The 19,538-nt window shown below is 44.0% G+C and overlaps 1 protein-coding gene across 3 annotated transcripts in view; it reads right to left on the bottom strand.

Moving 5' to 3' along the window:
• The window catches only part of SMARCA2 (SWI/SNF related BAF chromatin remodeling complex subunit ATPase 2), a 168,203-nt gene that overhangs the window by 85,880 nt on the left and 62,785 nt on the right, over positions 1–19,538 (bottom strand). For all 3 annotated transcript variants that reach the window (XM_070431563.1, XM_070431561.1, XM_070431562.1), the window contains exons 15-21: positions 16,420–16,583; positions 15,042–15,108; positions 14,278–14,388; positions 11,192–11,434; positions 9,097–9,210; positions 1,130–1,237; positions 470–556 (exon numbers count right to left, since the gene is read on the bottom strand). In XM_070431563.1, the coding sequence (XP_070287664.1) occupies positions 470–556; positions 1,130–1,237; positions 9,097–9,210; positions 11,192–11,434; positions 14,278–14,388; positions 15,042–15,108; positions 16,420–16,583 (894 nt within the window). The remainder of the gene's footprint in view (positions 1–469; positions 557–1,129; positions 1,238–9,096; positions 9,211–11,191; positions 11,435–14,277; positions 14,389–15,041; positions 15,109–16,419; positions 16,584–19,538) is intronic.

Below are 19,538 nucleotides of genomic sequence, written 5' to 3'. Positions count from 1 at the left end.
ATAAAATTCCAGATGCTCAAGTGCTTGGTGCCAAAAAGCATCCATGACCAGAAAATTCACATTTGTTAATTCTTCCCGTTAAGCTATCTGATGGGCAGAACTGCCATTTCAACGTCCATACACGTTTTAACCGTGTTGTATTTTTCTATTAAAAAATTTTTAAGTAGTATTAGTAGGAAGAGCACAAGCAGGGTCAGGATCAAAACAGAGAACACAGCCTGGCCAGCTTGGCTCAGTGACGGAGCATCGATGTCGACCTACGAACCAGGCAGTCACGGTTCGATTCTGGTCAGGGCACATGCCCTGGTTGTGGGTCCAATCTCCAGTGTGGGGCATGCAGGAGGCAGCCAATCAATGATTCTCTCTCATCATTGATGTTTCTGTCTCTCTCTCCCTCTCTCTTCCTCGCTGAAATCAATAAAAATATATTAAAAAAAAAACCTTAAAAAAACAGAGAACACCGACTTACCTCAATGTGCTGAAACATATACGGGTGATTGCAGATTTTTCGCAGCTGCATGATAGTGTTCATGAGTGTCTTAGCACCCCCTTTCCCCTAAGAACACGTGGAGAGGGTCGAAATAGAACAAGTTATTAAAGGATCGGATAATTCTAATTGTTAAAAAGTGAGCTTTTATACAAGAGGCAAAGGGCTGTCGGTCTTCTCCGTAACCCACACCTCATGGGGTCCTAAGCTCCTGCTAAAATAGGGCGGTTTCTGGGTTCGATATAACACCTTTCTTGTGACTAACATCCTCCAGGAAGGAGTTATGTCAAGTCGATGGGTTTGTGACATGACTATCTATTTCCTAGGATTCTGGGAAGACAGAGGACCAAGAAATGAAACTTCTAAAATGCCACCCACTTTTAGGCGGAATATGTCTTCTGCCGAACTGACGTGAGCACAGCTAGCTATTTCAGAGATAGGACCTACTCCTTTCTTCCTGCCCCAGTGTAGTTTACCCTTAAGAGGGTAAGAGATGTCCTTTGGCAGCTACAACAGCTACAAAAGAGACCCAGTAACATGCGTTAACAAATCTGCGTGAGCAGGATGCTTCCCGTGGGTATCTGACGTTCTGGTCACAAGGAGACGTGTGCACCCTGCGTTGCATCCCCTTCCGCCACGCACCTTCTTATCTTTCTCAGAACCATCTGTGAGGAGGATCCCTTTGGCTTGCATGTGGCGATACAGGATCTTCTGCAGAGCTGACATGTCACACTTGATCACATATTCAACCTGGGGGAAAAGAGCAGCAAGTGGTTGAGAGCAGGAGAGAGAAGGTGCTGCTCTAAAGGGACTGTTGAGCCTGGCCAGCATGGTTCAGTGGTTGAGCATCGAACCTATGAGCCAGGAGGTCACAGTTCGATTCCCAGTCAGGGAATATACCTGGGTTGCAGGCTCCATCCCCAATGTGGGGTGTGCAGGAGGCAGCTGATCAATGATTCTCTCTCATCATTGATGTTTCTCTCTCTCTCCCTCTCCCTTCCTCTCTGAAATCAATAACAAAATATTTTTAATTAAAAAAAGAGAGAGAGAGAGATAGCTGAGACACAGCTGCTGAGTGGCATTCCAGGAGCCTGAAGGTATCTGCTTCCCCACTTGGATTCTTGGGAAGGGGTGGAGGGTTTCGAACAGACCATGGCCATCGTTGCTAAAGGCATGGTATGGTGGAGGGACCTTCCAGAGGTCATATGTAATTGTGGCTAGGGCTATGCTTTTAGGAATTTTCATGACTTGCTCCATATTTGAGAGAATGGCTTGTAAACTGTTCAAATTCAAAGATACTGAATATAGAGTATATTTTCAGTATTTCTTCTGCCTCCCAACTATCTCCCATTTTTACAGGAACAGGACAGGTTTAGGAAAAACAGTGACTGGCCAATATCCTATGATTTCCTTTGTGAAACATTTTTTCAAATGGTGATATGTGGCTACTCCCAGTACTAGTCCTAAAATGAGACTTGTAACAGTCCTAGGTTGACTAGCATATACCTGCTTTGGAGAGAGAAGAGGACACTCCCCAGTGAGGACAGCAGGTGGAGAAGGCCTGATCCATAGCTGGGTTCAACGACCACCTAAAGAAGGCAAGACCCCCTGTGCTTCCACCTGAAATGCTGCAAAAAGCCCATCTGCAGCAGCGAAAGGGAACTCCACACACACCTGCAACCCTTCTAGTACGCTCCTACTGCATAAAATCCTCTGGATGCTCTCCTATTATTGTTTCACCTTATTAAAAAAATCCCCAGAATACAAACGTGCGGTTTTCATAATAAACAACTAATTCATGCCTAGAAATCTGCAGAATGTGATTAAAAGTAAATCAGCAAGCTGCCTAATGTTTAATAAACTGATTAAAAACGATCAGGTTATTCCCAGCTCTGAGGGCCAGAGCGAGGAGGTCACAGATGAAGAGAAGTTGAATATTCATTCAATTGTTGCTTTAGAAGAAACCTGTCAGGCTCGATGGAACCACTATTAATAGCCTTTTGCCACTCATTTTGATGCACCAAATCAAACTAGAGAAAGGCTGGCTCTTAGCAGAAAAGTTAAGAAAGGCAAGTAACCTACCATCAACTTGTTTTAGTTTTTAATGACCTTCTTGGCCAGGCTGGGACAAAAACATCTCCAAGTTTAATAAATAAGGATGCAGGTAATATAGGTTTTGTGTGTTACAAGCCTGATCGTGTCATATTTTTAAAGTACTTCCACTTCTTCAGGAGCTATTAACTCTCAATGAAATCTGATCATGGTGAAGAAAAATGTTAAGCAACTTCAGAGGAGTATAAAGATAAAATGACATCAGGGTTAATATTATTGAGCTCTTAGAGACCAGGCCCCATGCACACATGCATTTATCTGCCTTCTTTCATTTCTCCACAAAAGAGCTTTAAGAGACTTATATTCAGTGTCCATATTTTATCTTATTTTTTAAAAAGATATTTTTATTGATTTCAGAGAGGAAGGGAGAGGGACATAGAACATCAATGATGAGAGAGAATCACTGATTGGCTGCCTCCTGCATGCCCTACACTGGGGATCGAGTCTGCAATCTGGGCATATACACTAACTGGGAATTGAACTGGTTCATAGGTGGACACTCAACCACTGAGACATGCCAGCTGGGGCAGTGTCCACATTTTATAGATAAGGAACCAGAGCATCAAAAAGTTGAACAGGCTGAGTCAAAATGATACAGCTAATTAATGGTGCAGTTAGGACTGGGAACAGTCCACTCTATTAAACTCTATGTTAAAGGTGACCAAGCAGAGGTTCCGGCTTGTGAGTTCTGCCCTGACATTCACCTTCACCGGGGCCTCACTGCTGGAAGAGACGCCGAGGCTTGTGTTTAAGGGCATTAGGGCTCACAGGTACAGAGCCCTCAACCCCCTCCCCACCAGTGAGCTACTGCCAGGTGCTGCAGGTGAGGGGCTTGGGGACAGGAGGCATGATGATACCATGCAGACGGGGACTCGGACATCCCACAGGGGTCACGTCAACAGAGAGGGGAGCCCATCCCGAGGACTCTGACCTTCTGACCTTCTTCCTTCGTGTCCTTAGAGGATACCAGAAACTGCTTTGATAAATATGGTCACAATCACTGTCCTAAGTTTTGCAACTATATTTTACCTATAGTTGTTATAGAATAGGAAGAAGCCAGGAAAATTCCAGGCAAGTGGAATAGGGAAACTGAGACAGTTAACCAGCAGTTTGTGTCCACCTGGTAAATCCTATCTTCCCTAAACCAAGGACACTTACGGTGGGGATGGGTGGGTGGGTAGGAAGAGATTAACCGAAGAATTTATAAGCATAACCCATAGACACAGACAATAGTGTGGTGAGGCCTGGGGAAGAGATCAATGGGGAAACAGAGAGGACATCTGTAATATTTTCAACATTGAAGATAAATTAAAAATAAAAGAGTAAATGATTTGCACTTCTCCCCAATCAGAGGGTAAATAGCTTAAATCACCGTACTTAGGGAGACAGATAATAGAAATCCAATTAAATACCATTTGCCAACCACACCCTAATTAAGAGAATAAATCTCATTTTGGCATATCAGCATAAAGCTGATGAATATTCTATTGATCCACCCTGAAGACCTCCCCTAACACCCAGCCTAGGAATCTTCATTCTTCCCTGAGTGTGAGGGATGGGTTTTACACTAGCAGGTAGGTGGTGGTTTGGGGGGAGGGGCTGCTTAAACCTGGGAAAAGATGCCTACCATTACTGGACAGTCTATTCCCTTGCTCATGAGGTATTTCATTAGACTCATAAAATTATTAAATAGCCATTGATTTAAACTAATTTTTATTAAATATTCATTAAAACTAAATTTTGTATGAAGGAGAACTGCATTTATCATACTGTGGCCCTCCAATGCCTGCTTTAGTTTCATCTGAGGAAATATATTACCAAGGTCACTCTAGCTACACTAAACAGAATTACCGTAAAAGGATGACATTTTGTGTTTTTAAGTTTTTCTATCACAAAACTCAACAGTAAGAAACAATCCAGCCCTGACTAGTTTGGCTCAGTGGATAGAGCATCGGCTTGTGGACTGAAGGGTCCCAGGTTCGATTCCGGTCCAGGGCATGTACCTTGGTTGCAGGCACATCCCCAGTAGGTAGTGTGCAGGAGGCAGCTGATCGATTTTTCTCTCTCATTGATGTTTCTCTCTCATCTATGTTTCTAACTCTCTATCCCTCTTCCTTCCTCTCTGTAAAAAAATCAATAAAATATATTTTTAAAATAAAAAAAGAAACAATCCAATAAAAATTAAAAACAAGCAAAATATTTGAGCACCATTTCATCAAAGAAGACATACAGGGGCTGATTAAGCCCATGAAAAGATGCCTACCATCATTGGATGGTAGAGAAAGGCAAATTAAAGTTACACATCTATTGAAATGGCTAAAAACATTAAGAAAACTGACACTTCCCAATGAGTACTGATGAGAAAGGGAAGGAAATGGAATGCTCACACATTGCTGGTGGGACCACAAAATGGTTCAGACAGTTTGGAGCAGTGTGTGGAAATTTACAAAGTTACGTGTACATTAACCATATGGCCGAGCAACCCCACTCCTAATTATCTGCTCAAGTGAAATGAAAAGCTATGTTCACACAAATACCTGTACACAATGTTTATAGCAGATTTATCCCTCATCAAGTATGGTGCATCCACATAATAGAATTCTACTCAACAATAAAAATGACCAAGCTATGGATACTTGCAACAACTTGGATGCATCTCACACACACGATGCTGAGTGAAAGAAAGCAGATGCAGAAGGTCTGATGACACACACTGTCTGAGTCCACTCAGACGACATTCTGGAAAAGGCAGAGCTGTGGGACGAACGCATCAGTGGTTCCATGAGACTAAGGGTGGAGAGAGGCTCTGGCTAACATGTGGCAGCACTAAGGAATTTGTGGCGGGGGGTAGACTGGGAAATTGAATTGCTCTGTATTGGGATGGTATGTGTGGAAAATATAACTATGCAGGTTTCAAAACCTCTAGAACTATGTGCCCAAAAGAGTAAATTTTATTATATGTAAATTAAAAAACACTTCCTTAATTGATTCCTTTTCACGAAAACATTTGAGAATGATCGCTATGGATTTATAGTTAGCCTTATTCTGCCATAGCCATAATTCCTTCCTGATTCTTTACACAGGCTGAGAAAAACATACATGCTGTTTGTGGCTATAGGCAGGAGAAGGTAGAAGAAAACTTATCGCCAAGGATAATACTTAAGTGACCAATTTTTCCCTGATAAAAAAGTCCTCATGAGACAGAAAAAGCAGAGAATAACCACTGGCTACAGGACATCAATAAGGCCACAGAGCTACACACAGTGATTAGTCCCCCCCAACTTGCCTTGAAAGGACTATGGGGACAGCGATGTGGGAGGGCCACAGGAAGTGCAAGAATGAGAGAACAGTGAGGCCTAGAGGTCTCCATTAATAATGGAAGCAGCAACATGAGTAGCTGTCCCTAGTTGAGTGCTGCCCACGTGCCAGGCATGGTAGTAGTAGTAGCACATCCATCTTAGTCCTCTCAACAGTTCTATGAAGCAGGTATCATTTATTTTATAGTTCACTGATGAGAACCTTGAGACCCACTGGGTTAACTTGACTTGTCCACGTTCACATAGTAAGAGACTGAGAATGTGGTGGGGACCCTTGTCCACTCTGATGGCAGAACCCATGCTTTCCACACTGCCAAGTTACCTCCAGGAAAAGGGAGCTTATCCATGGACAATCTATCACATACAGGGTATTTAACATACCTCAGAGGTCATGCTCTGGCTATTAAAGAGCACATGTGTACTTTATATAGGAGACATACTGTCGAAAATCTAATATTAATTTTTTGAAAAGTTTATTTAGACTCAAGAAGCACACTTGTGGAAAGAACGGTAAAATAAATAGTAAAGAATTCCTTTGTGAAATAAATGATCACCCCACAATCCTTAGGCTGCAAAAGTTTGGATTTTTATATAATAGACTAGAGGCCTGGTGCACAAAATTCGTGCACTTGGGGGTGGGGGGGTGGTCCCCCAGCCTGGCCTGTGCCCTCTCACAGTGCGGGAGCTCCGCAGTCGATCGCTCCAAAGAGGAAGGCCCCGTCCACCCACCCAGGGCTCCTCAATGGATTGCCCCAAAGAGGTAGGGCGGAGCCACGGAACCCACCTTCGCGCTGTGCACGCAGCATCAAGCCCCCGCCCACCTACGTGTGCCTTGCTGCGCACACAGCCCCACCCACCTGCTCCTGGAGATCACTCGTTATGGCCTGAGGGCGTCATGACCACATAGGCTTTTATTATACAGGATTTTCTTAAGACAGGGCATAGTTTTAACTTGTAATGCATTTTTAAAAAATCTATGTCTATTTAGCCAGTCTTGTAAGTAAATAAGTCAACAAGATTAAGAAGTTTTACGGAATGAATAAATAAAGGACTTTAGTTAGTCACCTTTTATTTTACAGCTCTTCTAAAGAAACAAAAGGAAGCATGGGACAAATTAAAATCCTTAACATTCCACCACTATGACTTGCAGGATCTCAGTAACAGTATGCTGGGAGGTAGCTCCGGGCAGCCACATGGCCACTGTATCCATTCCCCAGTTTATATATTCAGTAGCTAAGTCCCATATTAAACAGAAAAGGGGTTACTCAAAGATGCTGAGACCAGAGAAGTTAAGTAAATATCGATATAGCATTTAATGCCCATAATGCATTTACTAGCACAATAAAAACACTTAAATATTTGGGCTACTCCTGGAGTAAGCCTGGTATAAAAACCATCTTTAATTCTAATTTTTTTCAATTGTTAAAGAATAGAGAACAAAATTCTCTCTCAGCAAACCGATCAACTTCATATGCTATTTTCCAGCTCCCACTTAAAAATGAACAGGATGAAACAATCTGTCCAAAAAATAGAGTCATTACACAGAAAAACACAATGATGCAAAATAACACATTTCAAAGTTGGCTCACCTAAAGAGAAAGCTCAGATCAAAATATCTCATGCTAGAAATAATAGTATACAATGCCAAATAATCTTTCTTTAAGAGAATAAAATTTAGAACTCAAATGTGTGTGGTTCCAAATTATGATCAGAAACATATTAAACTAATACCCAAATCCAACCAAAAAGTGCGAGCTAAGGGCTCAAAGGATATTCTAAAGCACTGAAAACTCAGTGTCCACAAAGTAATCTGAAAAATACTTGCTCAAAATGTTCACAGGAACTTCATGTTTGTGGTGCGGGACAGAAACTGTGCCCAAGAATAATTAGATGATGGTTCTGTAATTTGTAGAAATTCTATTTTTCACCTATTAGAATGGTGACATCACAAGCATCAAATCCATATATGTAAAAGCTTAAGCGACCCTCACGACAGAATGACCAGAATGACCAGAATGACCAGTTGCTGTGATGCACATTGACCACCAGGGGGCAGACGCTCAAAGCAGGAGCTTCCCCCTGGTGGTCAGTGCGCTCCCACAGGGGGAGCGCCGCTCAGCAAGAAGCCGGGCTCATGGCTGGCAAGTGCAGCTGCGGCGGCAGGAGCCTCTCCTGACTCCATGGCAAGTGATGGCAGCAGACACAGCGGGCCAGGATGAGTGCAAACAATGTGGCACCTGGCCCCGGTTCTGGCTCCTCCCTGGCCACCTGCTGCTTGGCGCACTGCTACATCCCTTGGGGGGTGTCTGACTACCAGTTTAGGCCCGATCCCCGCAGTGATTAGGCCTAAACCAGCAGTTGGACATCCCCAGAGGGGTCCTGGATTGCAAGAGAGTACAGTCCGGGCTGAGGAACACTGTCCCCCCCCCCCTCCGCCCTCCACTCCAGTGCACAAACTCACGCACCGGGCTTCTAGTATTAAATAAATTTCCGGCAAACTTGGCTAATGTTTACTAGGCCCTCTGATAATGACTAAAGTTCCAAATTCAAATCCTTATTTAGTTTACAAACAGAACACTTTTACGGCATCTGTAAGAATAAACTCAAATGAGGTTAGTTAACTTAAAAAAAACACATCTAAAATAAAATGCAATGTTAAGTTAATTAACGTATGCTAAATGGCTGTAATGACTTTGGTAAAACTCAAGGAATTTGGTAATTTTTTCTGCCCAAAGTTTTTGGACACCAGGCTGAAAAATGCCAAAATTTGCCTTCTCTCTCTACATTAAACCCCCGAGCTTCTATCAAATAAATTAGCACTTCAAGAGATTTCCGAAAGACAAACCTGCTGTTTTATTTTTTTTATTTATTTTAAAATATATTTTATTGATTTTTTACAGAGAGGAAGGGAGAGGGATAGAGAGTTAGAAACATCGATGAGAGAGAAACATCGATTAGCTGCCTCCTGCACACCCCCCACTGGGTATGTGCCCACAACCAAGGTACATGCCCTTGACCGGAATCGAACCTGGGACCCTTGAATCTGCAGGCCAACGCTCTATCCACTGAGCCAAACCGGTCAGGGCAATACCTGCTGTTTTAGAAACACAATTCCAGGTGCGGATAAGTCAACCATATCGGCAGGGGAAGAAACCATAACTTGTGCATTTTGCAACATACCTTTTCTGGAAGCTGGGATTCTACTTCCTTCTTCAGTCTCCTCAGTAAAAATGGTCGCAAGACCTTATGTAGACGCCGGATGATCAATATAGTTTCTTCTTCATTCAAGTCCACCTACAAGAAGAGAACCGTAGATGACTTTTATTTTCTTTAAAGGATGTTTCATGTAATAACACTTTATGTTACATTTATTATTCATTTCAATATATGTTTGAATGTTTATATGTGTTAAGGCCAGGTTTATACCTGGTCACATACACCTCAGAATCCTCTTCCCACCTGCCTACCAGTTGGAAATAAAATAGCCTCTAAATGGGTGTTTGTCTTACGGAGGGGTTTGTGGAAAAGGGCTCAGAATTTTATGGGACATAACTGGCAATAAAGACTGATTGAAGCCCTGGCCAGCTGGAGCATCATCCTATGTGGGTTCATACCAGGTTATGGGTTTGATCCCTGGTTGGGGTGCATAGAGGAGGCAACTGATCGATGTTTCTCTCTCACATTGATGTTTCTCTCTTTCTCTCCCCCTTATTCTCTCTCTAAAATCAATGAAAACATATCCGTGGGTAAAGATTAAAAAACAACCCACACTGGGGTCGGGGGGAGGAAGACTGACATAAAACACGAGTAGCCCTGACTGGGTAGCTCCGTTGGTTAGAACGTTGTCCCAATATACCAAGGTTGTGGACTTGATTTCCAGTCAGGGCACATACAAGGATCATCCAATGAGTACTTAATAAGTGGAACAACTGTTTCTCTCTTCCCCCCTTCTCTCTCTCTAAAATCAATTTTTAAAAAAGATTAAAGAAAAATAAAAGAACACGAGTAGAGCGACAACAACAGTTAATGTGTTCTTACTTAAAGTGGAGGCATTAGGTTATGCTCTTAACTGTGTCTCAGAGGCAGGAACATGCCAAGGGAATAGGCTTGTACACGAAGATGAAAACAAGAGTAGATCCAGCTTTGTTGGCTGGTTTCTAAGCCATGCTACCTTGCTCTTCCTTTCTTCTGCCCTGATCGTGTTGGAGTTACAGTCACATTTATAAAACCCTCTGCTTTCTCTTTCACCCTCCTCTATCACCTCTAGGGGGCAGAGTTGATTGACTCTACTTTATACAAATGGGCGAGTCAATCACTTATTGACAAAAAGAAAATGTACCACACAACTAACGGGCTAAAGAGTTCCAGCCTAAGTTTCCCTAGAGCAGCGGTTCTCAACCTGTGGGTCACGGCCCCTTTGGGGGTTGAACGACCCTTTCACAGGGGTCGCCTAAGATCATCGGAAAACACATATATAATTACAGATTGTTTTTGTGATTAATCACTATGTTTTACTTATGTTCAACTTGTAACAATGAAATTGGGGGTCACCACAACATGAGGAACTGTATTAAAGGGTTGCGGCATTAGGAAGGTTGAGAACCACTGCCCTAGAGCATTTGTTCTCGCTTTGCATTCCTATAGTTAAGAAATCACTAAGCAAGAGGTCATGTGCCCATTTCTTTTCTTACAATGGCTTGGGCCCTCCTTTCATCAAGGAGCTCCAAGAGAAGATAGATAGTGGAAGAAATGGAGGTAAGAAATTTAGAAATGGCTACGCCAGATTTGAGGAGTATTTATGTAGACACAAAACTGAGGCTCACACTAAACTCTGAAAAAACGTGTACAGAAAATTAGTGTACTTCAGTTTTACACACACTCCTGATGAGAAAACAGTTTAAAGGGAAGCCCACGTTTATAACAAGGACATACATGTCTTAAGGTTTATGTTCAGCTGGTGAGTTGACCTGGTTAAACTGAGGCAGTAACTATCCCTCCATGGGTCTCCCCTGTGGCCCACAGCAGTACAGCATCCCACCGTCAGGAATGTCCTCAGGTGGCCTGGTTGGAGTCAGGACACCCACACCTCACTAGACCCGCTTTCTTCAGAGGGGACACACCCGGGAATGAGAACATGTGCCCCACTGGTTAGCTTCGGAATGTGGGCGACATTGTAAACCACCCTGAGGGTTTCCTGTCGCTCTAATGTTCTCAGCTCTAGATCCTTTCATTTCATTGTCAAGTAGTGAAAAAAAAAAATGAGCTAGACCAGTACCCTTTCTCCAGTCATGGCAAACGGAGCATTGAACCACTGTTCGAAGGTGCTGCAGCTCTTGAAAATGGTGGGGAGGAGGAAGTTGAGGAGCGCCCAGAGCTCCGGGAGCTTGTTCTGCAGGGGGGTCCCGGTCAGCAGGATCCTCCTGGGGGCCACGTAGTGCGTGTTCAGGACCTGAGTCAGCTTGCAGTGGTGGTTCTTCATCCGGTGGCCCTCGTCCACGATCATGTACTTCCACCGAATCTGTAACATCAGACGGACCGACATGTGGTGAGCAAGGGGAAAGATGACGATTTCCAGGAGGCAAGCGGTGAAATGGAGCCCTAGCTGGTTTGGCTCAGGGGATAGAGTGTCAGCTCAGGGACTGCAGGGTCCTGGGTTCGATTCCGGTGAAGGGCATGTACCTCCGTTACAGGCTCAGTCCCTGGCCTGGCACATGAGGTAGGTAACCAATCGATGTGTCTCTCACATCGATGTTTCTCTCTCTGTCTCTCCCCGTTCCTTCCACTCTCTCTTAAAAAAAATAAATCGATGGAAAAAATATCTTTGGGTGAATATTAATAACAACAAAAAAGAGGTGAAGTGGAAAACCAAAGAATCCATATCTGGTGAAACATATGGATATGTTTAGGATAAAAGAACCTCAACAGTCTCTATCCCATACCTGACAGATCGGATAATACGTCATGTAACAACGGGAAGCTAAAGCAACTAGGTTCCTTAGAGGCCATGTAATTCCAAGCCACCCTTTAACCTAGAAGGAAGCCTGGCTCAGAATGCAATGGTTAAGGCAAGGGGTAGCTCCTGTGTCTCCCCATCCTGTACCCCTGCTAATGCTGTACCCTGACGCTGTCCCAGGCCTAACGGTCATGCCCCCTCCGCACCCAGCAGGTACAGAATACAGCTCTCCACCTGAGGCAGCAGTTAATGACGGATCCTTCCAGCATTACCTGTAGCTGACAGCCTCTGGCTTCTGCCTTCTTTCCTATTACGTGGGCTGACTATACTACCTTTAGGGCTTGGATCAGTGTTCTTTATTTTAATTTCAATTAGCTGCTAACATTTAAAAGTTGGTATATTTCACATTAAAATCTGGACATCTAGCTTTTCCTTTAAAAAAAAAAGGAAGATCTGGCAACCTGGACTCTCACACATACTAGTATTCCTTACCTGCCAAGCACCTATCCACCAGGTCTAGTCCCTGCTTTACGATATTCTCACTGGCAGAGAGGACAATGCTAAATGTCATCCCGCTCTGTACGCCAAGCCTTCAGAATTAAACATAACACACTCCCCCCACACGACTATCCCTTCAGAAGGATGACCGTCTGATGCAATCCTCCTCCCTACGTCTACGAAAGCCCCTTTCCTCTCTTGTATTTTACACTTGAGCCCTCTTCAAGGTCACTCGTCTCAATTTCTTAAAGTGAGAACAATGAGGAATGTTCCACGAAGCCTATCCATTCCCTACAGAGCAGGGGTGATGGCCAAGGAAAGCATCTGGTGTTCAGATGTCCCTGGATCCTGCCGCAACGCTCCTGGAGAGAGGAGGGAGACAGCACCGCACTCCCCACAGGTCTCGCCTTCCTCGGCAGAAGCACCAGGGAAATCAGGGGAAAGGATATAAAAGCATCGGTCAGGCTGGGATGTTCAGGTAAAAGGAAACGGCCAGAGATTTTGTGTATTTTTCTGCCTTTACCACCCCTAAGAAAAGTGTTTAAGAATAATCAAAGTTGTACTGTGGCCGTCCCAAACTTACCAATAGCGTGAAAAGAGGCCAGCAGATAACATGTATTTAAATAAATATCCTACATCTGCTTTCCTGCCCAATTTGGCTTATGAAATAGTAAACAAGGAAGCAGAGGCCTTAGGTTTTGCTATTGGGCTACTCCTAATTAGGTCTTCCACTCGGAAAAAAATTGCTGCCCCATTCTGTATCTCCATTTCTCCAGTTACAAATAAAAGCGATACATCTCGTTAACAGGCGCCTCCAATGAATTTTGAAATGCCTATGCAGAAAATACGGTCTGAATTTGTTTTCAAGGATCGCAAATGTATAGACACATTCCCATCGTAATACTGAAAACACATCATTTCTGACACCACCAAATGCGTCTCCGAATACGAGGAGTCGGAACACCCACTGCTGCCAGGGCCCTCGCAATGATTAGACCACCCCTGGGAACACACTTCCTGTATGCTACTTCCTGTGATGCCATCAAGGGAACGCTCAGTTCCCAGAGCAAAGGGTTAGTGCAGAGACAGAACACACCCCAGAAATGGGGATTCTGTCCAATTTGGGCTATAACTTGGTTTCAGATGATAGTGCATTCAAAACACCACAGGGCAAAAGAAATTGCTAAAAAAAAAAAAATTAAGTCTTCATATTTGCTCCATGAAAAAAACTACTTCCATCATTCTGCATGAACATATTAGGAGGCAAGATGATATTAATGGGAAAAAATGATATTTTATGGCTAAAGGACAACTTAGGACATACAAATTAGGAGGCATGTAGGTTGCAGGTAGAAAACCACTCTTTCCCAGCTCCAAATGGTCACAGAAACAGCCCAGAGTAATTCAAACAATAATAGCCCATATTTTTTTTTAGGAAAAAAACCTGAAACAGGGACAGCAGTAAAGCCACAGCTCAGAGAAATGTTCACAGGGACAAGACCATGTGGAGAGGTGCTACTCGTTTTCGGAGAGACAAAGGCCCAAGAGGACTGAAGCTACGCTACTGACAATAACCCAGGGCAGCAGAAACAACGAATCCTTCCACATGAGCTGCTGGAGAGAGAAGAGTTGCAGAAGGAACCCAGGTGAACTTTTAAAGAGATGTAAACCGACTATCTATGAGAGGATAAGTAAGAGCCCCAGGACAGATGGTGCGTGTGCGCGGCGCACACACACAAATAGTATGCATACAATTAAAACCCATAACCAAAATATATCTGATTCCAAAAAAGAAAGAGAGAAATGCCATTTAACAATCAAATTATCCTAGTGAGTATAATCTGGGAAATACTTTACACTCCAGTGCAATGGTCCATCATTTAGCGATAGAAGAATTTTTTTAAACATACCTTTGCAAGAATGTGCTTGTCTTTTATAATGTACTCGTAAGTTGTCAAGAGGACGTTGAATTTGCCACTCCGTAGCTGGGGGACAAGGGAGCGCCGCATGGCAGGGGTGCCCTGAATAGAAAGGGAGAAAAACACATATCGATTACCCAGTGGAAGCACATGTGTGCTATTTCTCACTATTCAGAGCTTAATGGAGCCCAGGCCCGTGACTAACGATTGGACATATATGCATTATTATATACAGACACATTATCCACCAAGAAAGTGCTCGGCGAAATCACCCAGGTCTGGACACTTTTCAGTCTCTTAGAGAGAGGCTTTCCCACTGAAAACAGCGGGGAAAGAGAGAAAAGGAAATTGCAGTGACCGCCAGGTAGTGGAGAACCCGCTGCTCTAATGAAAGGCTCCTTTTCTACGGGAGCCTGTAGCAGGCGGCCCGAGCACCCAGGTAATTGCTGAACTTTCTGCAGGCACAGTGAGCCCGTCGGCGGCACGGGGAATGCGCGGTATTTGTCATTTGTATTACTCTCATCAGAAACCTCGCAATATGATAATTAACAATTTTCTTCTGCATTTCACTATCTGAAAGTAATTATGGTTTATTACAGTCATCTTCTTGGGATGATTAACTCTCACTGTTTAGTACATGATGTACATGACAGAACTTTACAACCAAATACAGTGCACAGATGTGCATATGGAGTAAAGAAAATGGGGTCTATTTTTTCTTTTGCACATTTATATATAAACACGGCATTCCAAACCTTGTAAGAAATTTTCACCACAGAAGGAGCCCATTTGTCAAATTCATATGTCCAGTTAGACAGAGTCCTGTAGAACAAAAAATAAATAGAAGAAAGAAAAACAGACATTTGTATAAAAGTCGGTGGCTAAATAGATGTTCTTATTTATTTTCAGGCTTCACCTTGAATATCTTGACTACGTATTTTTTTAAAGGTGTGAAAATAAGAGATAAGTTAGAAATGAGCTGCCACAAAGCATGACAAGTATGTTGTGGGCACATAAAAATAAATCTCAGAAGAAAAAAAAATAAAGAATGCATAATTATAGAGGGCAAAAAAAAAAAAAAAAAAAAAAGGAAAAGAAAAAAAACACCCTAAATTTTAATACGGTATTGAAAAATAGCAACTGCCGAAGCGATTCGGTGAGTCTTTAGAAACAGCCACACACATTCAGAGAAAAGTTGAGTCAGGAAAAAAGAAATGACAAAAGCTCGTGAACATATTAAATACATCTGTCAAGAGGAAGCAGGGGAAGAAATAGTGAATGGCCCCCGCCCCTGTTTTTAATCCCTGAAAGCGTGACCATAATATACAAGTCAGAACGTGTAAAATATAGATAAAAAGCAAAACACATATTCAAAATGTAGGTAAAATACAAAGAATGTCTAAATACTATGGATTCAGATCATCCAGATTAAAGAGGTCTGCAAATAGTCCTCCTTTAAACAAATATGGGAGAAAATACTAAAAGCAGAATCTTTATTTTTTTCTCAAGGTCCAGGTTTGTATTCGCTCGGAGACCTAAGATCTCAGGGATGAAAAATGCAGCCAGACACCCACAGCCAGAGACACTCCCCTGGGGGCGGGGGGCGGGGGGAGTGGGATCAGGTCCTCCTTCTCTCAGGAGTGTCCACTAAGACCTGCAAAGAGCCACTGGGGCGCGAGGCCTGGGAGTGAAATGGTGCACAGCAAAGATCTGTCCTTGCCAAGAGGCAAAGTCACTGAAAATGAATTACACATACTGCGGGCAGGATAAGGTAACATTCTCAGTTACAAATTTGATTTAGATTCTGCTTTGAAGGATACAATAAAGAAAGAACAGAATACACAGTCTTTTGAATATATGTAAGCTTTTGGAAATGGAACCAGAAAAAAAAATCAAAGAAATTTTTAAATTAAAAAAAAACAAAGAAAACGAAACCTCTCTCCCCCATTGTTGAGCCGCTGAAGGAATAAGGCGCACTGTACAGCGAGGAGGCCAGGAGTGGGGTCGGGGGTGGGAAATAAAAAACCTAAGTCCAGACGACATGCTCCCGGGCACCCCAGCACAGGCTACACTTCTGCTTTCAGTGGCTGCAGCACACAGACAGACAGCTGCAGAACAAAGGCCGGTACTCACGAAAGGGGCACGATGATGAGATAGGGGCCATTGAGTCGTTTGTGCTCCATCAGGTAAGTGATGAGTGCAATGGTCTGTATGGTCTTTCCCAGCCCCATTTCGTCAGCTAAGATTCCGTTCAAATTGTTATTATACAGGGAGACCATCCATTCCAGGCCCTGGAGCTGAAATGAAGAGTAATTGCTTCAATTACCCAAGATCTGCACAGGTAATTAATACTAATACAACTCAAGTGAGGCTGTGACTTCTTAACTCCACGGTGCTATATGCTGGATCTCCCACAGCAGGAAAGGGAGGGAAGCACCAGCACAAAAGGAATTTAAAACACGAGCCCGTAATCGTCCCGCTGCTTGGCAGGTGCCGAGTGCTAATCAGATTTAGAAACGATGGGCTGGAGCAGACGGGTAGGGTTTTAAGCAGCTTTGCTGCTCATCCCTACTTAGCATTTCGCAGTGTAGGACATTCTAGAATTATTATAAATGAAGAAAACCCAAACCAAAATCCACTCCAACCACTCCAGGAACAAAAAGCCAATGTGAGGATTAAAGACAGACAAACCAGAGGGCAGGTTTGGCTCAAAGATCACAGATCGTTAGAAAGAGCCTTCTTGGCTAAGGAGCCCTCCGTCCAGGGTGGGCTGCCCTTGGTGAGGAAGCCAGGTGACCGGGGAGCCAGGGGCGGCTGCTGGGCTGCAGGAGGGCGTTTCCGGCGGGGGGCGGGGGTCACATCTCCGGGGCAGCAGATGGAAACTTCACTATGTGGGCACTCTCCAAGGGCAGCCTAAGGAAGCTGACTGCCTAACAACAGGTTCCACATATTTGTAAAGCACAAAAGCTCTGCACCGAGATGTAGCTCTGCAGTCCGTCAAATACAAGAAAGGTCAGTGAAAACACAAAATTGTTAAACCTGCCTCTCCCAATACCAATTCCCTTTCCCTCTCATACTACCAATGCTGGATTTGTTTATTTTTTTAAATACAATTTTTATTGATTTCAGAGAGTAAGGGAGAGGGAGAGAGAAACAACAGTGATCCGAAAGATCATGGATTGGCTGCCTCCTGCAGGCCCCACACTGGGGATTGAGCCTGCAACCCGGACAGGGCATGTACCCTGACCAGGAATAGAACTGTGACCTCTTGGTTCACAGGTTGATACTCAACCACTGAGCCACACTGGCCGGGCTGGATTTAAAAGGTAGGATCAAAGATAGAGATAGTTAGATATCAGTATCTATATATATTGATATCTGTATTTATATTAGCTAAAGGCAATTTAGCTTGCTCATGCAGTCATGCTTAGGAAAATGTTAATTTTAATATGTTTTATGTGAGAAAGAAGTAATTTATTTTAAAATGTATTAAATGATTATTCTGTGCAAGGAGCCATGCAAGGAGCTATGGCAGATGGACCCCGAGGGGTGTCAGATGTATGCCTCCCTTCAGAAGCTTTCAAAGAGGAGACAATAAGCCACTCGCCTATACACACGCACCAAGAAACGGCTGGAGTGCCAACGCCACCCATACACGACTGTATGGGCCAGGCTGTTTCCCAGGGAGAGCACTGCACTGGCCTGCACACTTTCAGAGGCCACCTGGAGTCTCTGTGCCACGCAAGACTCCACGCCATCCCAAGGGGTTTCGAAGGACAGCAATGCCAATAAATAGAAGGGAAATGGAAAGAGCCTTTGGGCAAGTGGGCAAAAGATAGGGGACGTGAGGAGAGGACTGGGAAGCACAGCTGGTGGTCGGAGGACCTGCGTGCCTGCAACATGACGCCAAGGCCTCCAGACTCTTAGGAAAGCCAACGGAAGGCCAGGAACATTTGGACACTGGGAGGTGGTGGATTCTTTTTTTAAATGAAAATTGGCAAAGGGGCTGAATTTTGCATCTGTGTTAATCCCAGATAAAACAGAAGCAGAAACTGGCAGCAGAAGGGACTAGAGATTCACTAAAATTGTGGGGAATGAACTGTACTTTGTTGGACCGTGAAACTGGAGGGGCTGGGGACTGAACCACAGCTTCCAGGAAGCAGCAGGAAGGCCTCCGTGATGTGGGGGTTACATAACCATTCATGATGCAAAAACGTGTCCAGGAGCAAGAAGAGAGAAAGCTCACTTGGGGACAGAGTGGTTCTGGAAGGCTCGGAGCTACAACATGAACTGGTCTGAGAGAAAGGGAAAGGGTCATCAGGCAGAAGTGACTCCAAGAGACAAGAACCCAGGGGGCAGGGTAAGGCATCCGGGACCTCCAACCGCCCAGTGCAGGAGAAGGGCACACCACTGGCATACGGAAGCGGGGGAGTGGGTGTGAAAGGACAGTGATGGACAGGTGCTGAGAAAGGTACTGGATGGCAGCAGAAATCCATGGGCCACTGAGTTACTCATGAATAATCCAAAGAACACATCTCCCAGACACAGACATGTACCAGTTTATCAGAACATACTATGAATTAATATCTACATCGGGCAGACCAAGTAAGGTGATATGCACTTGGAACCTCATGAAAGTAGCGTGGTCTTTGGGGAAAACGTGACCTCACTACAGATGGAGCAGTGCTTGTCAAAGTGTGTTCCCGGGGCTCCTGGTGCCCCCAACCTTCCCAGGAGAGCCACAGGCCCAGCGATTTCACAGTAACTTCAGGGCAATGTTCACCTTTTATGTTGTGATACAAAAGCAACAGTGGGTGAGAACTGCGGGCCTGGAGCAGGGACCAAGGCAGCACTGAGGCAGCCGCTGTAGCTTTACCCCGGCCACGGCAGCAGATGCAGGGCCACTTTTAAGTGTGTAGAGGACCCAAGTCCAAAAGGTTTGAGAACAGTTGGCCTAAAGCACGTGGTTTCTAATAGGTGCTATATGGAAATAAGGCTGGGGAGTCAAAGAAATCGGAGAACTAGAAAGTTAGTTATTTTATTGCATAATACTGATGTGCCATTATGGATTATACATTGATATTTGTAGAGTCATGGATGTGCTGACGTACAGCATGGGTTATCAGGAGGGGTCCTGTCATGGTGCCCAGGTGGCTGGATGGCTCAGGACGGTCCTGGGTTATGCCTATTATCAATAATAAGGACCCCTATTGTCACTCTCATTAGTACCCAAGTTTGAAACAGTAAATTAT

The sequence above is a fragment of the Myotis yumanensis genome, unplaced genomic scaffold (genome assembly GCF_028538775.1).
Source record: "Myotis yumanensis isolate MYYU_CA2020_CCGP unplaced genomic scaffold, mMyoYum1.0.hap1 SCAF_12, whole genome shotgun sequence".
In the NCBI taxonomy this organism is placed as follows: domain Eukaryota; kingdom Metazoa; phylum Chordata; class Mammalia; order Chiroptera; family Vespertilionidae; genus Myotis; species Myotis yumanensis.
This window is presented reverse-complemented; position numbering and strand designations above follow the sequence as displayed.